The sequence below is a fragment of the Carassius auratus genome, chromosome 23, assembly GCF_003368295.1.
Source record: "Carassius auratus strain Wakin chromosome 23, ASM336829v1, whole genome shotgun sequence".
Taxonomy (NCBI): domain Eukaryota; kingdom Metazoa; phylum Chordata; class Actinopteri; order Cypriniformes; family Cyprinidae; genus Carassius; species Carassius auratus.
The window spans coordinates 12,603,148-12,624,351 of NC_039265.1; the positions used below are offsets into that span (position 1 = coordinate 12,603,148).

A 21,204-nucleotide genomic window follows, 5' to 3' on the forward strand; every position below is an offset into this window, starting at 1 on the left:
TTTAATACTAAATAACTTTATTCTGTGGCAGAAAAAAAAACTGTGAACTTCTAAAAATTAAATACAGTTCACAACTTTACTGTTGCATATTATATTGCATAAAAATCCCATTTTATTTCATTTATAGTTAATTCTTGACACTGAAAATGAAGGTGAAATTGAGTGCATTGCTATATATATTCTGCACATATTTGCAGTTGATTAGTGTGCAATAAGCTTAATTCCCAAACTCGAGTTAATCTTGCACTTTGTGTATCTGTTGCATGAAGCCGCATGTCTTCATGAACCAAACAATCACATCTTCTGTTCTGCTTCTGTAACTCTCATTATCCAGCTGCATTACACGTCTATCTCAGCGTTTTCTTTCTTTAATCTGTTCCTGTTGGGCAAACAAAGGCAGTTTTGACTCAATCTGGCCGCGTTTCAGCAATGATAAAGCTTTTTTCTCCTGTAAGCTCCATCTGATACTCTGACAGACGTGTAATTTTACAGCCATTTATGAGGACGAGCTGCAGATGTTTAGGTATGAATGCTAAACGTACAATGACAGAAACTGCACGATCACCTCTGTGAAGCGCCGGGCCAATCAAAGGTCATCTCTTCAAGGCAGCCAATCAGAAGGCTCTGTTGGACATCAAAGGGTCTTTGGGACGTGAATGAGCCAATCACACGTCTGAACTGCAGCCAAACGCTGACAGATGCTCTGGATGTTTATCACAGAGCGCAGGTGTCGCTGAAGACACACATCTGCGCTGCTGGAGAAACTATTTACCCAGAATACCTGCAAGATGTAGAGAACACAGGGACAACAGGCCAGTAATCTCACAGGGGCTCGTGGGTTTCAGAAAAGATATTAAAGATGTATCAATGATAGTTTCCTCCACAGGGTTAAAATATATATATATATTTTAATTATTTTTTTCTCACAATTCTGAGTTTATATCTACCAAACTACCAAGTAATGTTGGAATTGTTAGATTTTCTATTGCTTTGCGAAAAAAAAAAGTCAGAATTGGGAGAAAAATAAAGTGTGAAAATATATATTCAGGAGTTTTTTGTGATAAATCATAATTGTGAGATTCCAAATTGTGAGCTTTAAAAAAAGGCTGAAAAGTAAGATAAAAAATTAGCAATTAACTTTATTTTTTATTCAGTGGCGGAAACAAAAACTAAGACTTGTAAGATTACATATCTTGCAGTTCTGATTTTTTTTTTTCTTCAAAAACACAATATAAAGTAAGAACTGCGAGACGCCGTGAAAATAGCAAGATAAACTTACAATTCTAGGAAAAGTGTGAGTTAAAAAGTCACAATAGCATTTTTTATTCCATGGCAGAAACAAAACAAAAAGTTGAATTGCAAGATGCAAACTTGTGAGAAAAACTCAGTTTTTATTTAGCATTTCTGCATTTTTTCCCTCAGAAATGCAAGATTTGTTTAAATTGTGATATAAAAGGTCAGAATTGCAAGGTTCCTGGAAAAAAAGTTTTAAAGAATTTAAAAAATATTAACGGTCAGAATTCTGAATTCATTTCTCGCAATTGTGAAATTAGTCATAGATACCCGTTTTAAATCCTGTGATGGAAATAAAAAGTATATTCTTCTGCAAGTATTATTAGATGTTTTTTTATTTGTTGATTCATCAGTTGTCTCATGACATGTCAGCTCGCCAGCTCATGTTCCACTGACAAATTACAGGAACGTTTGGAAACGAAACGTGAATCCGTGGTGGACAAGCGTGACTCATTGTATCCGATGCTGACCTTCGATTCACATGACCATCTGCAGAAATAGGAAGCTAAATATATCCAGACATCAAAAAGAACAGTCGAGTCATCAGAGATGCATGAAACATAAACTTTAATGTGATCATATACTTCTCAATATCAGTACAAAGAATATCTGCTCTAGTCGTACGTTCATTTAAGCACAACCAAACTTTTACAAAAAATGCAGCAGAAACAAAGGAGGAAAACAGGGGAATGTTTATCAAAGCAGCTCACAAGTTTCCTTCTTGCTGATCGATCAGGAAACTGATCTCAAATCAGACTTTAAGAAACCAGATTAAACACTCCAAATGTGTGGTACACACTTGATTCACATCAATACACATTTAAAAACATGCATACTGAAATCTACCAACTGGAATAGCTAATATCCTAAATTTATTATTATTCATAATGCATTTGTGACCATCCCTACTGAGAAGAAACAAATCTCCAGACGACTAGATTTGGTGAGAACACAATTGGTTTATCTCCTTTAACCCAAATTATTTAACTGGTTTCTGCTTTCTGTTTGCTGTGTAACAGTCCTTTATTAAATCTTTTAAAATTAGATTTTCAACCAAAGACTGTAGCATTGTCAGGCGAGAAGCGTAATCAGAAAACAAACCGCTCGTGTAAAGATTCAGCCTTTCTTTCACAAGTCCTGCAAATTTACAACCGAGCCATAAAAGCGAGCAGCTGCCAAATGGAAAAAAACAGAATTTCACGGTAATTAAAATAATCTCTATCTACACGCATAAATACATCCCGCTGTAGGAGACACTGAGAAACACTTAATTTTTTGACCGTAAAGCTTTTGACCATGCAATGCTCACATTTCCTGCACTTTTGTGACCACAAAATACCCAGAATCCCTTGCAGTTCTGAGTGTGGGTTATATTATTACATTGATCCGACAAAATATATATATATTTATTTAAGGCTGATCTACAGGCCAAATACTACAAGGTAGCTGACGAACATTTAAATATGCACAAACTGAATTGTACATCAGTGAAAATACGTTTTTTGACTATATTCATACATACATACATGTGTGTGTCAAATACTGATGAGTTTGTATCCCTGGACTGCTGAGTTACCTAAATTACCATGATTTAGATTTTTAGTCTTAAGTAAAATTATGTCCATTCAGTATATTTTAAAAGAGCGCCCATCGAAAGCGAAATAAACGTCAGCAATTTTACGTTACTTTTTAAAAAATTATTCTCAAAAACTTACATTAAAGTTCTAACTATTTATAAATATTCATTTTACTACTTACTACAATCATATTCATTTCCAGCTGTCCATAGCTTGTTTAGGGGGGAGTTACTCAACTCAAACCGTTTCCGTTTTAATCTCATATGACCATAACCTCAACTAGACCAGCAACGTTTAGTCTCTCTCTGAATGGAAAGGGTGTTGGGTGTCCGATACTGCTCTTGGAGAGCCGCCTTCATGCAAAGTTTATCTTCAACAGATTTGCATGAATGTTAAAAGATGGTAGTTAAAGACTATGATTAGAGTTGGAGCCGAGGTTGGCCTTCCAGGAACAGGACTGGACAACCCTTGTTTAGATAGTAAGGATTAGGATAGGGTTAGGGTTAGTAAACAACATTCAAAGTATAGGGAGCAGGACACAAGGACCTCAAACTATTGGCTAACACCAGTTCAATAGGTAATTTGAATTGGAGAGCCCTTATGTAGGGTTCAAAGTTGTAGGGTTGGGGTTAGGGGACGTAATCCTGCTCCTGATTGATCTACCTTCCCTAACAAGAAGCTCGATTTCCAGGAGGAGGAACGAACCCCCTGGTATGGGTGTAAGATTTAGGATAGGGGGCAGGGATCTCAAACTACCAGATGATGATGTCGATTTAAGGGTTGTTGGGTTGGGGTGTTCGGTTCTGCTTGTGATGACCCACCCTCCTCTTTACTTGAACACCAAGTCCTTGATTGGCTGGTATAAGTGAGTTTGGAGGTACTCGAAGGCAGATATCCAGGAGCAGGAACAAACCAAACCAAAAGGGTTTAGGTTTAGGATAAAGTTACGCTAAAAGTTTAGGGTGCAGGGATTCCAGACTGCTGGCTAACACCACCCTACTAGGTCATTTGCATTTGAAATCTCTGATTTAGGGTTCAGGGACATAGGGTTTGGGTTAGGGTACTTAATCCTACTCCTGGTGATCTACCCTTTTGCTCTTTAGGTAAAGCTCAAGACCTTAATTAGCTGGCGTCATTGGAGTGAACTGAAGACTACAGTATGGTGGATCTCCAGGAGCAGGAACAAACACCTTTGGTAAGGGTGTAAGTTAGATTTAGGCTATAACACTCAGAGTTTAGGGAGCACTTTGCAAGAATTTTAAACTGCTGGCTAACATAACCTCTGCATTTGAAACCACAGATATGAGGTTCATGGTCATATGGTTGGGTTTCGGCTGCTGAGTCCTTTTCCTGGTGATCTACCTTTCTCTTTAATCAAATCTCTGGACCTTGTTTAGCTGGTTCAATTGTGTTTAAAGCACTGGAACTGAAGATTACAGGAAGCTGGATCTCCAGGAGCAAACACTCCTAGTTAGGCTGTAAGATTTAGGATTGGGTTCAGATATAATATACAAACTTTAGGGAGTAGGGTGCAGGGATCCAAAACTACCAACTAATACCACTTTACTAGGTAATTTGCATTCAAGACCCCTAATGTAGCGTTCAGGGTGAGGTGCTCAGTACCACTCTTTGTGATCTACCTTGTTTTTATGTGAACCCAAAGAACTTGATTAGTTGGATTAAGTGTGTTTGGAGCTGGAGATGAAGTTGGTTTTCCAGGAGCAGGACTGGACACCCCTTATTTAGGGTGTAAGGATCAGAATAGGGTTAGGTAAGGATATATCATTCAGACGTTTAGAGAGTAAGGTGCAGGTATCTCAAACAACAATCTAACACCACCTCCACAACAGGTAATTTGTGTTTGAGATCCCTAATGTAGGGTTCGGGGTCTTAGGATTGGGGTTAGGGCAGGGAATTCAATATCTCCATGAGAAGGACTGAGTACCCCTGGTTTAGAGATGTATCTGTAGTACCTAGTTCTCCCACCGTAAGGCTTCACACCTGTACCTGAACTGGCCGTGCGTTTAACAGCAGGCCCCATAAGTGCATTGGTTTTCATGGTAATATTTTATACCTCCGTTAAAAGTTAAAAGCTCTCGCTGTCATAAGCACCACCTTAACACAATGAAGGCACCTGGTGCACCCCTCAGGGTTCAATGAGTTCTTCTCATAAGAAGAAAAAACAACATGGAGACCAGGATACAAACGAAAACACAAATCTGAAGTGAGGAATGTCTTCTTGTACAAGCATCCCAAGTGTGCATGGGAGCAAGAACGTACCATAGCGCTGATGTCTCTAGGGAATCACCACCATATTTTGTCTGTCCTTGTAAAGAGTCAATACCCTATGTTGAGCTTGTTCTTGTTGAGCTCCCTCTCCAGGTTGCCGATTAGAGTGTCGATGCTCTCCTGCAAGTCCCGCAGGTTGACCCTGTTGCTTAGGACTGGGCTGATCTCTTGGATCTTCATGTAGGCCTGGTAGTTGTGCTCTTTGGGTCGGTGCTCTGGGAGGATCTGATCGTAGGGGCTTGTGGGAAGAGAGTCCTCCACTTGTAGCTTGTCCAAAACTACTGGATTCTCTTCCTCACTCACTTCCACTTCCTCCTCTATCTGCATTTCCTCAATCCTCTCAACTGTCTGGTCCAACTCGGGCAACTCTAGTTTGGCGACTACGTCTCCAGTACCCTTTGATAAGTCCCCCAGTTCCTCCTGTCCTGCATTCGGAGGTTCTTCATTGGGAACATCGTCATAGTCTGCCTCCTCCGGGCAGCTCGGTTGGAGGTACGTTTCCCGGCATCTGCTCCAGTCCCCGGCATAGCGGTTACTGGGACTGTCCAGACGGCCAGCTCTGGGCCGCAAAACACCTGCTATGTCTGCCTCAGTTAGATTGAGCACCTGTGGACGCTCTTTCCTCCTCCTTACGGCAGCCGTCACTGATGGACGTGACTCCACCGAGGCAGGAGCCGGAGATGAAGATTTACTCTGAGCATCCACAACTGCAAAAAAAGACAACAAGCAATGGCTTTACCAATTTGCTTATATATATATATATATATAAAAAAAAACACATTTCAGATACTGAGAGTATATATAGAATAACCAATATTGGGGAAATTACTTTGATATTGGCCACGTTTAAAGCAACACAAATTGGAAAATGTTAAGCGTCTTACAAAAAGCATCCTAATATACTGAGAAGCTAGTACAGGAGGGTAGTATTTTTGTATGCATATAATATGATATTGTAGTTTTAGTTACTCCCCAAAACTGGCAAAATATATGTGGCCTGATTATGAAAAAACTCCAAGCATGCAGAACAAATTAGATACATGCCTCAAAACCCCAAACCAACTCAAAGATCCTAACTACTGACACCAACCCAAATTGGCTAAACCTCAAATACTTTGTTGAACTTGGCCCTACAAATCCTCCAAACTTGCCACAAAAGTCGTAAACCTGGTAGATCAGTTGAAGGGCAGGAAAGCTGCAGAACGGTGGCAAGCTATCAGTATTTTTAGCTTCTATTTGAACAAATCTGCGTGCTAGCAAGATATTGAGCTAGTGTCATGAAGGGCTAGCGGAGGACACACAAAGCACACCCATTTAATCCTGTTTACCTGTCTGCCTTCTAAACCCTCTGAGGACTTTAGCAGTGGCCTACATGTGATGGGACAAGTAAAATAAACAAACAAGCACAAATAAATACACAAAGTACTATATAATTAGATTAGCCTTAACGCATTATGTTGTTTTTATAAAAAGACTACTTAAAGAATGTTAAAGCAGGCTTAAGTCTAGACTTTCTATGTACACACTTCCTGTTAAACTGATTTTAACTTCGCTAACTTAGCTTAGTTAATCACCTGACGTTATTTACAGTAGTTAATCAATGCTAAGTTCTGTTTAAACTAGAAAGGCCTGCTTTAGAAACAGCGTTTTGATATTTAAACTGATTTAAATAAATTAAGATACATTTAAGATTTAAGACTCTCTGAAATTTAAAATGAAAACGCTAACAAAAAATACCCTCAAGAAAACAACAAACACAGAGACACTATAGAATATGCATCCATATATCATGTGCCCATGTTGAGACACACAGTTTGACACACAAACAGACAAAAAGACAGAGCGGGACGAGGGCAGCTGGCCTCATGGGAGTTTCTCCACCCCTGACGGAGGCTCTTTTGCAGCGAGAGGCCCCTCTAAACGGGCCGATTGTTCTGAGGGTGAGGCGGGCGGGTCGGCCGGAGTTGAAGGTTAAGACAGGAATGTGCGTAATTACAGACTGAGGTTTACTGTACTGTTCCTGCGTGCTGGAGGAAGTCACGCACACAGCGGGGCAGAAGTCTGTCTGAAACCACGGCCTGTGGCGAGACGCGTCAGGATGGGCAGCAAGAGTGTGAGATTAAAGCCCAACACTAGATTTATGAGACTACCCCGAGACAAGGAACAACTCAACTATACATGACACACTTGTGTTGTTTTAAAGCCGTGTGACTTTCTTTCTTTCGAGTGTTTTGGAGAAATGTACCATACAGACTGGTGTGGTCCGGACTCTTGCTAAAACTAGCTGCAAATACCCAGTGTATTATTTCATTTAAAAACAGGCAGATACTACTAGCACTACTGAGGACGAAATGGTAAAGGAAGGTAATAAAGGAACTACTAAAAGATGAATAAAGGAATACAATAGCAATTTCTCGTTTTCAATGATAATTGTTATAATGATAATACTTGTGATAAATAATTGTATTGCATTAAATTATCCAAATTAAACAAGTGAATCAATCATGTATTATTACAGAAATATTATACTGTAAAAAATATAAAAGTATTAAATTATATAGTACTAAAATTAAAATAGTAATACCTAATAATTAGGATTGAAAGTGATACAAATTTGTCTGTTATCCACATTTTTTATAATAATAATATTCTTTTTATAAATAATTTTATTTGAATACATTTTCAAAATTAAACAAATGTATAAAGAATATATAGTTATAGCAATAATACTATTTTATTGTAAAGCATTATTTTGTATTACATTATATAGTACAACAACAACAATAATAATACTAAAAGTATTATTATTATTGTCAGCATAATTATTTAATTTTATTGACATAGTAATCAACATTAAGTCGCTATAATATTAATAATTTTTCTAAAAAAAAAAAAAATTAAACTATAACTATAAACTTTTTTACAATGCTATTATACTGTTAAAATATTATTTATTATAACCACAATAATATTTTTTATTATATTGTGCATATTATATATATATATATTTATACACACTCACAAATATTTGATTATCTAATTTAAACAAAAAAAGTAATTGTATTGTACTGTAAAAAAACAAAAAAACAAAACAGAACAACAGTAAAATTACAATACTTACAACTCATATTTTTGCAGAAAACCAAAAGTCAACCTCTTTATTTTCATAATCAATTTATAAATGTTAGAAATTATATCTCCTTTTGCATTTCACAGGAGAAAGAGACACTGGTCTGAAACGAATGTGTGTTTGTTTGTTCGTTTGTTTGTGTTTAACACCATTCCAGCTTCTGTGGTGACTTTCATGGCGAGATATATATATACACACACATACACTGAGACTTGAAATAGCTTGTATTTTATTGCTCTTCTGTTGGTTCTGATTGCTTCTATGTTCCTCATTTGTAAGCGTCTGCTAAATGGCTGAACTCTAGTGAAATGGTGTATGTCTCACCTGGCCAGAGCTGGAGCAGGTAATGAAGGACCTCGATGTGTTTCTTGAAGTGTAGAGCGCTTGCGAGTTCCTCGGAGTCGATGAAGACCCGGTTCCCGTGAGAAGACGCCTCCTGTCTCTGGCTGAGCAGAACCGGCCCGAAACACACCGCCAGGTTCTGACAGGTCATCTTATTGACCTCGTGATGGGACGCCACGCGCTTCAGGTGATCCAGAAGCTTCCGAAGGGTCGTCTGAGCACAAACACACACACACACACACACACACGTGAGAGATCAGAAACAGGACAATGGACGAGAAACCTCTTCCCTCCAGAACCGTCCCGTACCTTCTCAACATCCGGCAGGATCTCCAGCAAACTGACGGCGTGATCCGAGTCTGCCGGGTCGTTCTCACAGACGCCGCTTCCCATCTGCAGCGGCCTCTTGGCCATCGAGTCCAGAACAGACTCGTAGAGAGGCTTCGAGATGAGAGGATGAGGAAGCTCTCGGAGGTAGTCCTTCATCACGCCTGCAGAGAGACAAACACACTGGGTTTATGTGTCTCTCATCGCTCTTTTATATCTGTGCTGCTGTTCGGATAACTTTATAAAGCGATACACGTCATAAAAAATAATTATTTATAAATAAATAAATGAAAATAAAACAATAATTTAAAAAAAATTTATTACAAATGAAGAAATTCTAAATGTATTAAAATAAGTAAATATAAAATGACACAAAATAAAAGTGCATTAAAAATAAACACAAAAAAAGTTAAAATAAGCAAAGAATGGATTTAAATAAATAAAATATACTAAATAGATAAATATTGATTAAAGTAAAACTGTAATATAAATAAGCGCAAAATAACAAATTTAAGGGAAAATATAATAAAAGAAATAATAAAAATGCTAATAGGAATTTTAAAAAGGAAATTAGTAATATATATATATATATATATATATATATATATATACTAATAATAACACTAATAACAATTATTAAAATTACTAAACTAATTAATTTAAAATACTTCAAAAGCAGAATATAAATTAACTAATTAAAACATAAATAAATGCATGTTAATATAGACCAATGTAAAAATAAATAAATGAAAATAAGACAAATAAATACTAGATTTAAATAAAAAGATTAAAATAAGCTTTGTAAATAAAACACAAAAAATGAAGTCATAAAATAAATACATGTAAATTATTATAAATATTAAAATAAGTAAATAACAAATGTAAAACAATAATATAAATAAGTAAATAATTAAACAATGCATCTAAAAAGGAGGTATTATTTATTGTTAGTATACTAGTACTATAATAATGCACAGAAAAAAAATGAATCTAATATAATAAATGTAACTATTTTGATGTTTATTATATAAGTATAAGTTTCACAGTATGAGTTAGGTCTTTACACAGGAAACTATAGACTAGTAGGGTTCTGTAGCATCTAAAAGACTGAACATCACTGTTATAAACTGATGAACTTTAATTTATCTGCTGTTGGGAAGATGTGTTATGAGGTGTGAGGTAGTGACAGGCTGCTATTGGTCAGTCAAGCAGGTAGCCCCGCCCCCAGACTCACACCATTGGTCGAGCCTGTTGTTTATATATCAGGCCGCTCAATATAACAGACCAATATTTTGTTTTAATCTTCTGGAAGTCTATTAAATGTACTTCTCGTTTAGCAGAAATGTCACTTTAAATCAGACAACCATCCTGTAGGAAATATAAACTGGAGCCGTTTCTCCAGGGCTCTGATTGGCTGGATTCATTCCCGCTCTACAGGCCTGGGATCAGAGGAAGCGCTATTGTTGTGTTTTTGTGGAAGTGTTGGAATTTGGCCCGGAATGTTGAGGTTGGGAACAAAGAGAGCGAACGGATCCAGACGCAGAATTCCCACCTGAAATATTGTGCTGCACAAATGTTTTCAACACTGATAATAACCAGAAATGTTTTGATGATTTCTGAAGATCATGTGACACTGAAGAGGAATGATGCTGAAAATACAGCGGAGCATCACAGAAATACATTACAGTTTAACACAGATTCACACAGAAAACAGCTGTTTTAAATCATTAAAATATTTCACAATTTCTACGGTATATTTGATCAAATAAATGCAGCCTTCGTGCCTCATTAAAAAACATTAAAACACCTCAAATAATAAACAGAGGTATTATCACAGACAAAAGACAGTTTTTCACAGGCCAATTAACAGACTGTAAACAGAAGCGCTAGTTCAGGCAGACGTGACCTTTGACCTAGGAAGTATATGTGACACACACACACACACACACAGTGGATGGGGGAAGGGAACAACATATCAATAACAGAACTGATGGACTTCATTTCTCAAGAATATATATACAGTATATGTGTGTGTGTGTGTGTGTGTGTGTGTGTGTGTGTGGATATATAGTGGTAGATGAAGAATAGCTAATTATAACACTGGTCATTTATTTATTGTTTAACAGATACAGTGGCAAAAACAGAAGCTGATTGGTTGGCTGGTGGCCAGGTGCATGATGGGACTTTGAGCCGCATGTTGTTTTAAAAGTCAAATAAACACCACCTGCTCATACAACATTACACAGCGGGCATCAACCTCTAACACACACACACACACACACACACACACACACACACTGTGAAATACGACACAGAAGCTTCGGTGTGTTTAACACACAACTGAGATTAAATACATACAGCTGCACTTCATCCAACTGTGAAGCACAATGCTTTATCTCACCGAGGCTGCCTTTACTTGATCAAATATACAGTAAAAATCTGAAATATTATTAGTATTTAAACCAGCTGTTTTCTGTGTGAATCTGTGTTAAAGTGTAATTTATTTCTGTGATTAAATCTGTATTTTCAGCATCATTCCTCCAGTCTTAAGTGTCACATGATCTTCAGAAATCATAAAAAAATGAAACACGACAACATGACAACAATGACCACAGTTTCCCGCCAAATCTTACACATGAACATTGGACTCGGTTCCTTCTGTGTGTCTGTGTGTGTGTGCGCGCGCGTGTATGTGTGTGTGTTTTGTGACGCTCGTAGAGCTGAACACAAAGAAGCTGCTGGCCTTGTTACTGTCTGTGTTTTGCAAGCTTTCTGCTGACCTCTGACCTCTGGTTAATCTCATCCACAAAGACCTTATGACACAGTCAAGACTCACAAACTCACACACACACACACACACAATTTAGAAATGTGGTGAATTCACATTTCTTAATACTCTCAAACTAGGCTTCACGGTAAATGGTGTTAATGGAGTGTAAATCTCAGTAAATGTGTGTGTGTGTGTGTGTGTGTGCTGATATGCAGTACCTGTAATGACGTTGATATCTGGGTAGTTGTTTTCCGAGAGCTCGACGGCGTGACTGTCCCGCTCAAACGCCTCCCGCAGCTCCTTCTTCACCGCAGCTGAACCACACAGACGATACAGACCCACCACCTGTCAATCACACACACACACACACACATTATACAACCTTCAGAGGACCTCACAACAAAATCACGACACTAATCAATAACATGCAATGCTGACACTCACATCACCACTGTAGTAATTAGGAGGAAGCATCTCTAATTGTATATGGTTAGTAAAAAAAAATGTGCGTGGCCGCACACGCACACACACACGCACACACACACACACCCACACACACGCACGCACACACACACACACACACACACACACCCACACACACACACACACCCACACACACGCACGCACACACACACATAAATAGAGAGAGAGTGCAGGAAAGATATTTTGTTTTTATAAAGTGCAACAATAATGATACCCTAAGCAAAAAATAATATTTGATTTAATAATTGTTAATTTCTGAGCTTTATTATTATTGAGAAACTTTAGCAGACGTTTTGTATGTACATCTGGAGGTTGCATATTTTATTAAAATATAATAAAAATAATTAATAATTATAATCATCATCAAAAATAATACTAAATGATAATCATCATCTCATTTGATTTAATTATTTTATGTAATTATACATTTGTTAATAATTTTATTATTTTTGAGAAATGATATATTTTTCAAATTTTTATCAGTATGTTTCATGTTTTTTCAAATACAACAGTAATAATACAATAATAATAATAATAATAATAATACTCGAAAAAACAATCATAATAATTAATTAATAATACAACAATTAATAATTATCTTTGTTGTAATTTGAATATTTACATTTATTCATCTGCAATAAGTATTATTATTATTGAGATACCATTTTAACTCATTTATATCTGTATGTTGCATATTTCTATGAAAATATAATAATATTAATTAATCAATACATTACTTGCTACAGTACTATATATATATATTTTTTAATAAAAATCATGCATAATACAGATGGAAATGTTTGCTAAAATATCTCATTGGCCATGGGTAAAAAGTCTAAAGCGTCTCGCAATTTAGAAAAAGTGGAATGTGGGCCCTGTTTAGAGATGAATGAAAGTGATCAGAAATGTTTTGAATATCCATCAATTATATCAATTTTAGTGCAGGACCAATACAAGACAGGTTTAGGTGAGCTAAGGTCTTTAACTTAAGCCTCTTCTTTGTTGCACAAGATGTAAGAGTGTGACAGCTTGCACGTAGAAGCACATCTCCTTATTATCCAATCCTTAAAGAACATTTCCTGTTGGCTGTCGGAAAGACTGCAGGTAAGGAAATATCCGGAGTCTTAACGGGCTTGGATCCGGACCAGCTCACACCTGAATCCTGCTCAATAACACAGAGTCTGACAAACAACTGCAGCACAAACCTGCACACACACAACACATTCATTCACTTCTGCCACCCGCTGAGGGCGGAGTTAAGAACAGAGGGAGCCAATCAGATTCAGCACTCTGAATGCATACTACACTGATGCATACTACATTGATGCATACTAAACTGATGCATACTAAACTGCATGCTAAATAATCTCAAATAAATGAGATTTGTTACAATTGTTTCATGTGGGTCATATGTCCCTGTCCACTTGAGTTGCTGCATTGACTTCTGTCAAAATGTGCAGTATACAACAAAAAACACTGTCAAATAATGTATGCCACAATGCATTCTGCTCAACTTGATGAATGAGCCTGAGTATCTATACAATATAACAAAATGTTTTTATTATAATAATAACAAATAATAATCAGTGCATAAATGCATATATAAATGCATAAAGGCAAAATAAGCAAATGCAAAAATGGCTAAATGCAAAAATGCATAAATAAATTCAAAAATGGCTAAATGCATACATGCATAAATAAATGCAAAAATGGCTAAATGCATACATGCATAAAAAAATTCAAAAATGGCTAAATGCATACATGCATAAATAAATGCAAAAATGCCTAAATGCAAAATGTTAGTATTTAATATACAATATATATGCACACAGTTTAGTAAGTAGTAAGCTAGTGTTTTTTTTTTTAATCTTAAACACAGCCTAGCCCATTCTGCAAAGATTTCGTAGCACAGGCTCTAATAAACAGAAGAAATTCCCTGCAATGTGGAACAGCAGCTTGGTTCAGACCAGTGGCGTGTGTGTGTGTGTGTGTGTGTGTGTGTGTGTAACTCTAAAAATGTCACCCAGAGTAAATAATAGCTTGACCACAGTCTTGTTAAAAACAGATAAAGAGTTTCCTGAATCCACTAAAACCTTCCTCCTGTCTTCCCCCTAGTAAAGAACACATCCTGTTTCGGGATCGGTCTTCAGTTTTAGCTTCGCCTGTAACTGTGCATGTGACCACAGATTCCAGGCTGCCGCTAACGTGACATGCATTAAACCCAGAGAGGAATTTTTCATTTGGGCACAAGCCAAACGTCTCCACACAGACTCAACGCTTGGCTTCCGGAGCTGCTCTTCAGTAGGTCAAACCTTGGAGGTCACAGGCTAATTTGTAAAAATAACAGATCAAGATGACTCTCATGACTCGAAACGTTGACGCGCACAGAGGTAAAGTATTTTAGGTGAACTATTCCTTTAAACAGACAAGAAGGGCTGTGGAAAAACCCTCACGGCACACGGCTAATCATTTACCCATCCAGGTTGGTGGTTTTCCTGCGGCCATAGTTCAGAAGAAACATTCCTTTAGCTTTCCTGAGCTTTGTATATCGTGCTTTCTTAAGACAAACTATACTGACTGCAGGCTTTACTAAAGAAGTCCACACAGTGAGCAGCGAAGCTCTGACCTTAAACCAAGTTCACTTATTTCAAGAACACTAGAGAAATACTAATTCGGTGAACTGAATGCATAACAACATAAAACAATCACTAGGCTACTGCAAATGCAAATTCCACAGTATATACTGCAGTACACAGTACATAATTACTGTCTTAAACAGCAGTGTGTTATGTCGCTGTCACATGACCAAGAATATTTACATTGGCAAGAAGCATCCAATTATCATCTCAAAAATAAATACAATAATTGCACATTTGTGCATCTCTGGTACCATGAATACCACAAACTAGTGCTTCTGAAAAATGTTAGTTTCAGTAGTGTAGTTTGTTTGGAGCACTTACATACTGCACATTAAGTATTATATACTTTAAAAAAAGGAAAAGCATAAATGCATGAATGCATGAATAAATAAAAATGAGGAATTGAGTATGCTGCACTTGTGACTATTTATGCATAAATAATAGCAAAAATACACCAATGCATTAATGCATAAACAATGCATGCATAAATTCATAAATGCATAACGTACTGCATGAATGCATAAAAATACAAACACATGCATAAATAAAAATGAGGAAAATGTTTGAAAACTGTCTTCTACAGTATGATACATGCAATAGTCAGTATGCTGTACTTGTCACATGAGCTCACTGCATTGCATGAATACTTGAACTATCTTATTGACTAAGGACTTTTAAATATAGAAAGCTGCACTGTATTTAATACGTACTGCATACTAACTTAAAATATGTGAAATAGCATGTTACACTGTCGCCACATGACCTTGCAATGCAACTTGGGAGCAGTGCATGAATAAGTAAAACACTGCTAAATTGTATTTGTAGATATAAGCATCAGATATATGGGCTTGAGCTGCAGATTTAGCATTCAGAGGCTGACAACAGTCCACGAAGGGGTCAGCGGAGGTAAAAACAGCCTGAGAGAAACACATTCATGATCCAAGCAGAACTTTAAAGCCTTTCCAAAGGACCTACAAGCTTTTTAGTTTGTTTTTTTACACCGATAGGGGCTGAAGGTCTCAACTGATCTAGAATCAGATCTGCCATGTGTGAGTATTGAGCTGCAGGGGTAAATCTGATCTGAGGACAGCAATCAGAAGTGTTTTGTGGGTTGACGGCAGACACACTTGGTGGGATGAACGGTCAAGAGCAGCATTAAACTCTGGGTGACACTGTAACAGAGACAGATTGTGTGTGTGTGTGTGTATAACGGAGATGAATGGCTAGGATTTTGGCAATATGCCTGTGCACACAAACCACCGAGAGGCCTTGCTAAGCTTGTTTGTGTGAGTGTGTAATGTCCATGGACAAGGACTTTAGAACGGATGGCGAGCTCACTTTAACCAAAGCCTAACGAATGACAGAAGATACTCACGGGCTACGTTCACACTTCTAACCTTGGTGCTCAGTTTTGATTTATTGCTCAGATCTGACTACTCACAATATTTTGTAAATGTGGCCAACATCAGATTTAAGTGTAAATTGGTAACGGTCCTGAAATGACCCACATGCACAAAAGAGGAAAACCTGGAAGCCTCTGAAGTCAGCATTTACACAAATTTATTTTGATGTGGCATGGAAGCCAGACAAGGATGAGGAGAAAGTTTTGCATGTAGAGAGTTGTCTTCATAATACTTACGCACACCACTCCCTTCATCCAAATTGACATAAAAAGTACCATGAATTGTGATATGACTGTTCAGAGTGAGGTCGCATTGAAAAACATTGGATTTAAGGTTACATATTGAAGTGGCCCAAACCTGAACTGGAAAAATCAGATTCCACGTGGTTTGTGCTGTACACACTGCTTGCATATGAGTATAAATTGTATTTGGGCCACTTTTGGGCTTGCAGTCTGAATGTAGCCATGCGGATACAGTTTGAGGCTAAATGCATAATTTCTGTGCAACTAATAGTAGGACCAATTACAACTGCAAAATACCAATCAAGTTTCTCAAACGTTCTTACTGCTCTTTCTAGTCCCATCTCAAACTCTTCTAGAGCCCCTTTCACACTGCATGTTGGTCCCGGGAAATTGACAGTAAATTGCATAATTGCCCTCTGTGTGAACGCAAACACATCCCGAATTTGATTCCGAGATCGATCCCAGGTTGGGACATAGTAACCTTTGGTTCTGTGTGAACAAAAGGCAGAACCAATGCCGTAAAGGTTGTGTCATGGTTATCGTGCGACTCTTTTACCAGGTGTTTTGAAGGCAGACATACGTTTGCAACGGAAAAAATATGTGCAAACTGTAATGAAGCAGAGTTCAGGTAGTTCATCACTATCTGCGCTAAAGCTGAGATCGTTTGTCTGCTAAAGTAAGAGTTAACGCGACTAGCGTTTTCGAATCATATATTACACATCACATCCTGAAGTCACATGTCATTACGGGATCTTTACGGATCGTGTGTGAACGCATGCACAGATTCCGGGAAATCACTGGTTGTGTGAATGAACCAAAATCGAATGATCCAGGAACAACGGGCAGGATAAATTACCCGTGTATTATCCGGAAACTCGGTGTGAAAGGAGCTTAGGACTCTTTTGAAGGTGAATCAGCGTGACAATCTTCAGAAAGTAAATTTCTCAAACTCTAAGGGTGTATTCACTTGCCAATGGCTTACATATAGTTGCAGATCAAACTTGCATAGAAGTACTTTGGCATCATAAGAATTGCACACTTCACCTTAAATGGGAGATTAAGTCTGGAACAGCATGCAGGTTAAAGAAGCATAAAGATCTGCTCTACTTACTCACCTGACAACCCCTCCTCTCGATCTCAGAGATGCATTTCTCGATGAGCAGTGGAACCATTAATCCAGAAGCTTCCCGTTCCACCACGCGCCGAGCCTCTATGCCAAACACCTGCATTTCGTGATCCCCCTCCTGGCCATCGAGAGAGTTCTGCCTCTGCTCCATGAGGCTCAGCTTCACGTACATCATTCCACGTGGTTCCAGTCGGACCGCAAGCTGATGCGTCTTACTCACACGAAACAAAGCCGGGAGAACCACAGTCCCATGGCAGCATACCCGGTTCCTTCGTGGTGTGGACTCCCAACTGAAAACAACAAGTTTGAGGTGCTGAGCATTCTCCAACTCAATGTTGAAGGTGTGGTCCATGCCCAGGAAGGCTGTCCGACAGGTCAGCAAGGCTGTACGAGCTTTGTTGACAGAGTCCACCTGGATGGCGCAGTAGACGTCGCGGGAATCAACCCGCGGTGGCTTCAGGTCCTCTGCGCCATAGAAGTGCAGACTCATTAGTCCAGAGATAAACGTTAGGCACTTTGGCTGCTCCGAGAAGCTATATGAACGGAAGGCGTCGATATCCAGCTCTGTGCCAGGGAACCTCAGACTTCCGCCATTCCCATTAGGATCCCTGTCCCGGGTTTTACCATTCTTTCTTTCTGAGTTTCCATGCTTTCCTGACTTGGCGACAAGTTCGGGTGAGTCTCCATCACTTAAGTAACCTCCCTTACTGGCCGATTTGGGAACGCCGCCACTATTGCTCCTCCTCTTATCGAAGTTGTGCTGCGTAGAAACACTGCTGTCCAAATGGTACCACCAAATCACATTACCGCTTGCCAATGCAGTCGTCACACCTGCTGGGGACAGTCTGGACTGGGACTGGCTCAGCTCTGCCATCCCATTGGTTCTTGGTAAGTGAGCTCTGGGTTCTGATTGGCTGTTGCTGATAACCACATTGCTAGATGAGTTCCCTTTAACACTAAGCTTCCGACTCAGATCAGGCAGCTTCTTCATCTTCATAGAGAGTTTTCGGACAGTCCGTGGTGACTTGATTTTATCAGGAAAAGACCAGTTGATAGTAGTGCTCCTTTTAGCTGGGTTGGGACTCGAAGGGGGAGAAAGTCCACCAGTGGACTGCTCTGAAGGATCTGTGGGATAAAAGCGGAGGGTTTAATTAGTAGAATGACCAAGTCATTGACCCCCAGGTCTTAGCCGATCCTTAGATGAACTCAATACCATTTGTGGGTACATGTTTCAAGTGTATCTTATACCACAAGATTATTAAATTCCAAATTAAGTTTGGAGTTGTTGATAGATGCTTAAATGCTTTAAAGCCAAATTCTTTCCAAAAGGTAACAGTGATTGGGAATATTCAAAGCAAGGTACTTAATTGCTGGAATATTTAGAAACAAGAGTGCTTTAAGGACTTAAAAAATGTCATATAAAATCGTAAAAACGTATGTCCAAGATGTGACAGTTCAACACTTCTTATATCTTCAGTTCTTCAAAAACATTTAATCATTTATTCCTTTACCTAACCAAATCTCTTGTTGCCTGCTCGAAACAACCCTAGTAACTAGTCAATTTCACCCATTATCCATAATTCTTTCCTATTGCCTTTGGCCTGTTCGCTCCTGTTTAGTCCACAGGATTCCCCTTTGCTCTATGCACATACATGCCATAATAACTACATATATCCCAAAAAGTCCCTTTCCAGCTCAGTCACACACATCAAAAACTAAGAACATCTGTGTAACATTCCAGAGCGGAGCGATAAACCAGACCTTCCATTGGCCAAGAGCGTTGTGGTTAAAACGCTCCATCAGTCTCAGCGTAATTTGCTCTCGCTCTCTCGATTAGTAGAGATTTCCTTTTACGAGAGACTTCTGGACCTGGGAGGCAGTTATCTCCGCAGTGTGCTACCACAGTTATTATGCAGTGGCCGACAAATCAGATTTCTTGAACATGCAACCCAGATCAGTCTCCTTCCTCAACCTCGCCCTCTCTCTCTCTCTCTCATCACATGGCACGTTCATCTGCTTTACTACAACAGCGGCTCTGTTGCCACAGTTCAGGGCCTCCTTCAACACCCGCCGTTTGATCTGGTACTTACCCGCCTAGATAAAACAAAGACCCGATTCTGTTAAAGAGAGAGAGCGAGAGACATGCCAGTGTGAAGAGACCAAAAAAAAGAGGGAGGCAAGGAGAAAGAGAAAGACTGTTTTGAGAAAGATCGATGTGGAGGAGATGGAGCAGAGGTTCACACTTTGGCAAGTTTGTGTGTCTTTTTAAAAGGACAGTTCACTTAAATATAAAGATTTTTTTATTATTTAGTCATAAACCAGGTCGGAAAGGTTCACTGAATCCATTTGCACAAAGGCTTAACTATACCTAGTTTGTTGTTTATCAATGCATGTTATGGTGAAGAATATAATTTTTTCAACTTTTTTTTTCAACGACATTCCATTCCGCTGATGTCACCAAGGCCATGTGGGCGGGGAAAAATAATGTTAACCAACAATATCACTTTCCACAAGCTTTGAAATCATTGGTTACCCGTAAGCCAATCAGATAACGTTTGGTTATGACGTGTGTTATTCCCCTCGAACTTCCACTGAAATTACAGGAATGATGCGGAAACAAAACCATCGAGCGGAATACCGGCGTGAACATGGTAGTTCACAATCACAATTATCGCCTTGCTGGACTTTGCCCTCCCCAGTTTCTCGCTAACGATCAGTAACAATTGATAAATTTTACTTTTCCCAAAACTTGTCGGGACTCGGGAGTAGGGCCACAACTTCACCTCCATTCAAGATGTGAAACAAATAATCTTCTTGTCTGAGCTTCAGTTGGCAAATGCCGGGAATATTCTCCACAACAGAGCAAATAGCATCCCGTGTCTCTGTGTCCGTTTCGATTTCCCTAACCTAAACTACAATCATAAATTCAGTGCTTAGAGTCTACGTACAAGTATTATATACAAGCAAATATACAAATAGTTCACACAAACTGAACGCAAAGCGTGAATAAGATCTGAAAGCTAATTTGATTTATTACAAGAAGTAATTTTAGAAAATTTTAAATATTCGCCAGAGCAACGGTTTATAACAACGATAATAATTAAAAATATTTATTGTGCACAAATGTGCATATTAGAATGATTTCTGAAGGATTGTTTAATACTGAAGACCAGAATAATGATGCAGAAAATTCAGCTGCGCATCACACCAATAAAATACATTTTAAAATATAAACGTTAATCACATAGAAAACAACTATTTTAAACTGTAATATTTCACAATGTTTTTCTGTATTTTTGAGCAAATAAATGTAGCCTTTATTGAGCATAAGAGACTTAAAAAATCTAAAATATTTCAATTTCAGTGTATGCAAAGCGCAATAAATTAATTAGATTAATTAACGCAATTATAGTTTTTAACTTTTCATGCATACCCAACTAATTTAACAGCATAAATCCCTACACGCAACTGAAAACCTACATGTGAATGTGACACCACACACACACACACACACACACACACGCACACACACACACACACACACACACACAGAGTCTCAGGGGCCCAGATTAGGAGGCAAGGT

At 38.3% G+C, this 21,204-nt stretch overlaps 1 protein-coding gene across 1 annotated transcript in view; it reads right to left on the reverse strand.

Annotated features, from left to right (window-relative positions):
- Positions 1 to 1,843: 1,843 nt before the first annotated feature.
- Positions 1,844 to 21,204, reverse strand: part of LOC113041359 (rho GTPase-activating protein SYDE2-like) — a 37,523-nt gene continuing 18,162 nt past the window's right edge. Inside the window, exons 4-8 of the mRNA XM_026199833.1 lie at positions 17,611 to 18,746; positions 11,947 to 12,073; positions 8,941 to 9,122; positions 8,614 to 8,845; positions 1,844 to 5,866 (exon numbers count right to left, since the gene is read on the reverse strand). Coding sequence (XP_026055618.1) covers positions 5,208 to 5,866; positions 8,614 to 8,845; positions 8,941 to 9,122; positions 11,947 to 12,073; positions 17,611 to 18,746 — 2,336 coding nt within the window. The 3' untranslated portion in view covers positions 1,844 to 5,207. The remainder of the gene's footprint in view (positions 5,867 to 8,613; positions 8,846 to 8,940; positions 9,123 to 11,946; positions 12,074 to 17,610; positions 18,747 to 21,204) is intronic.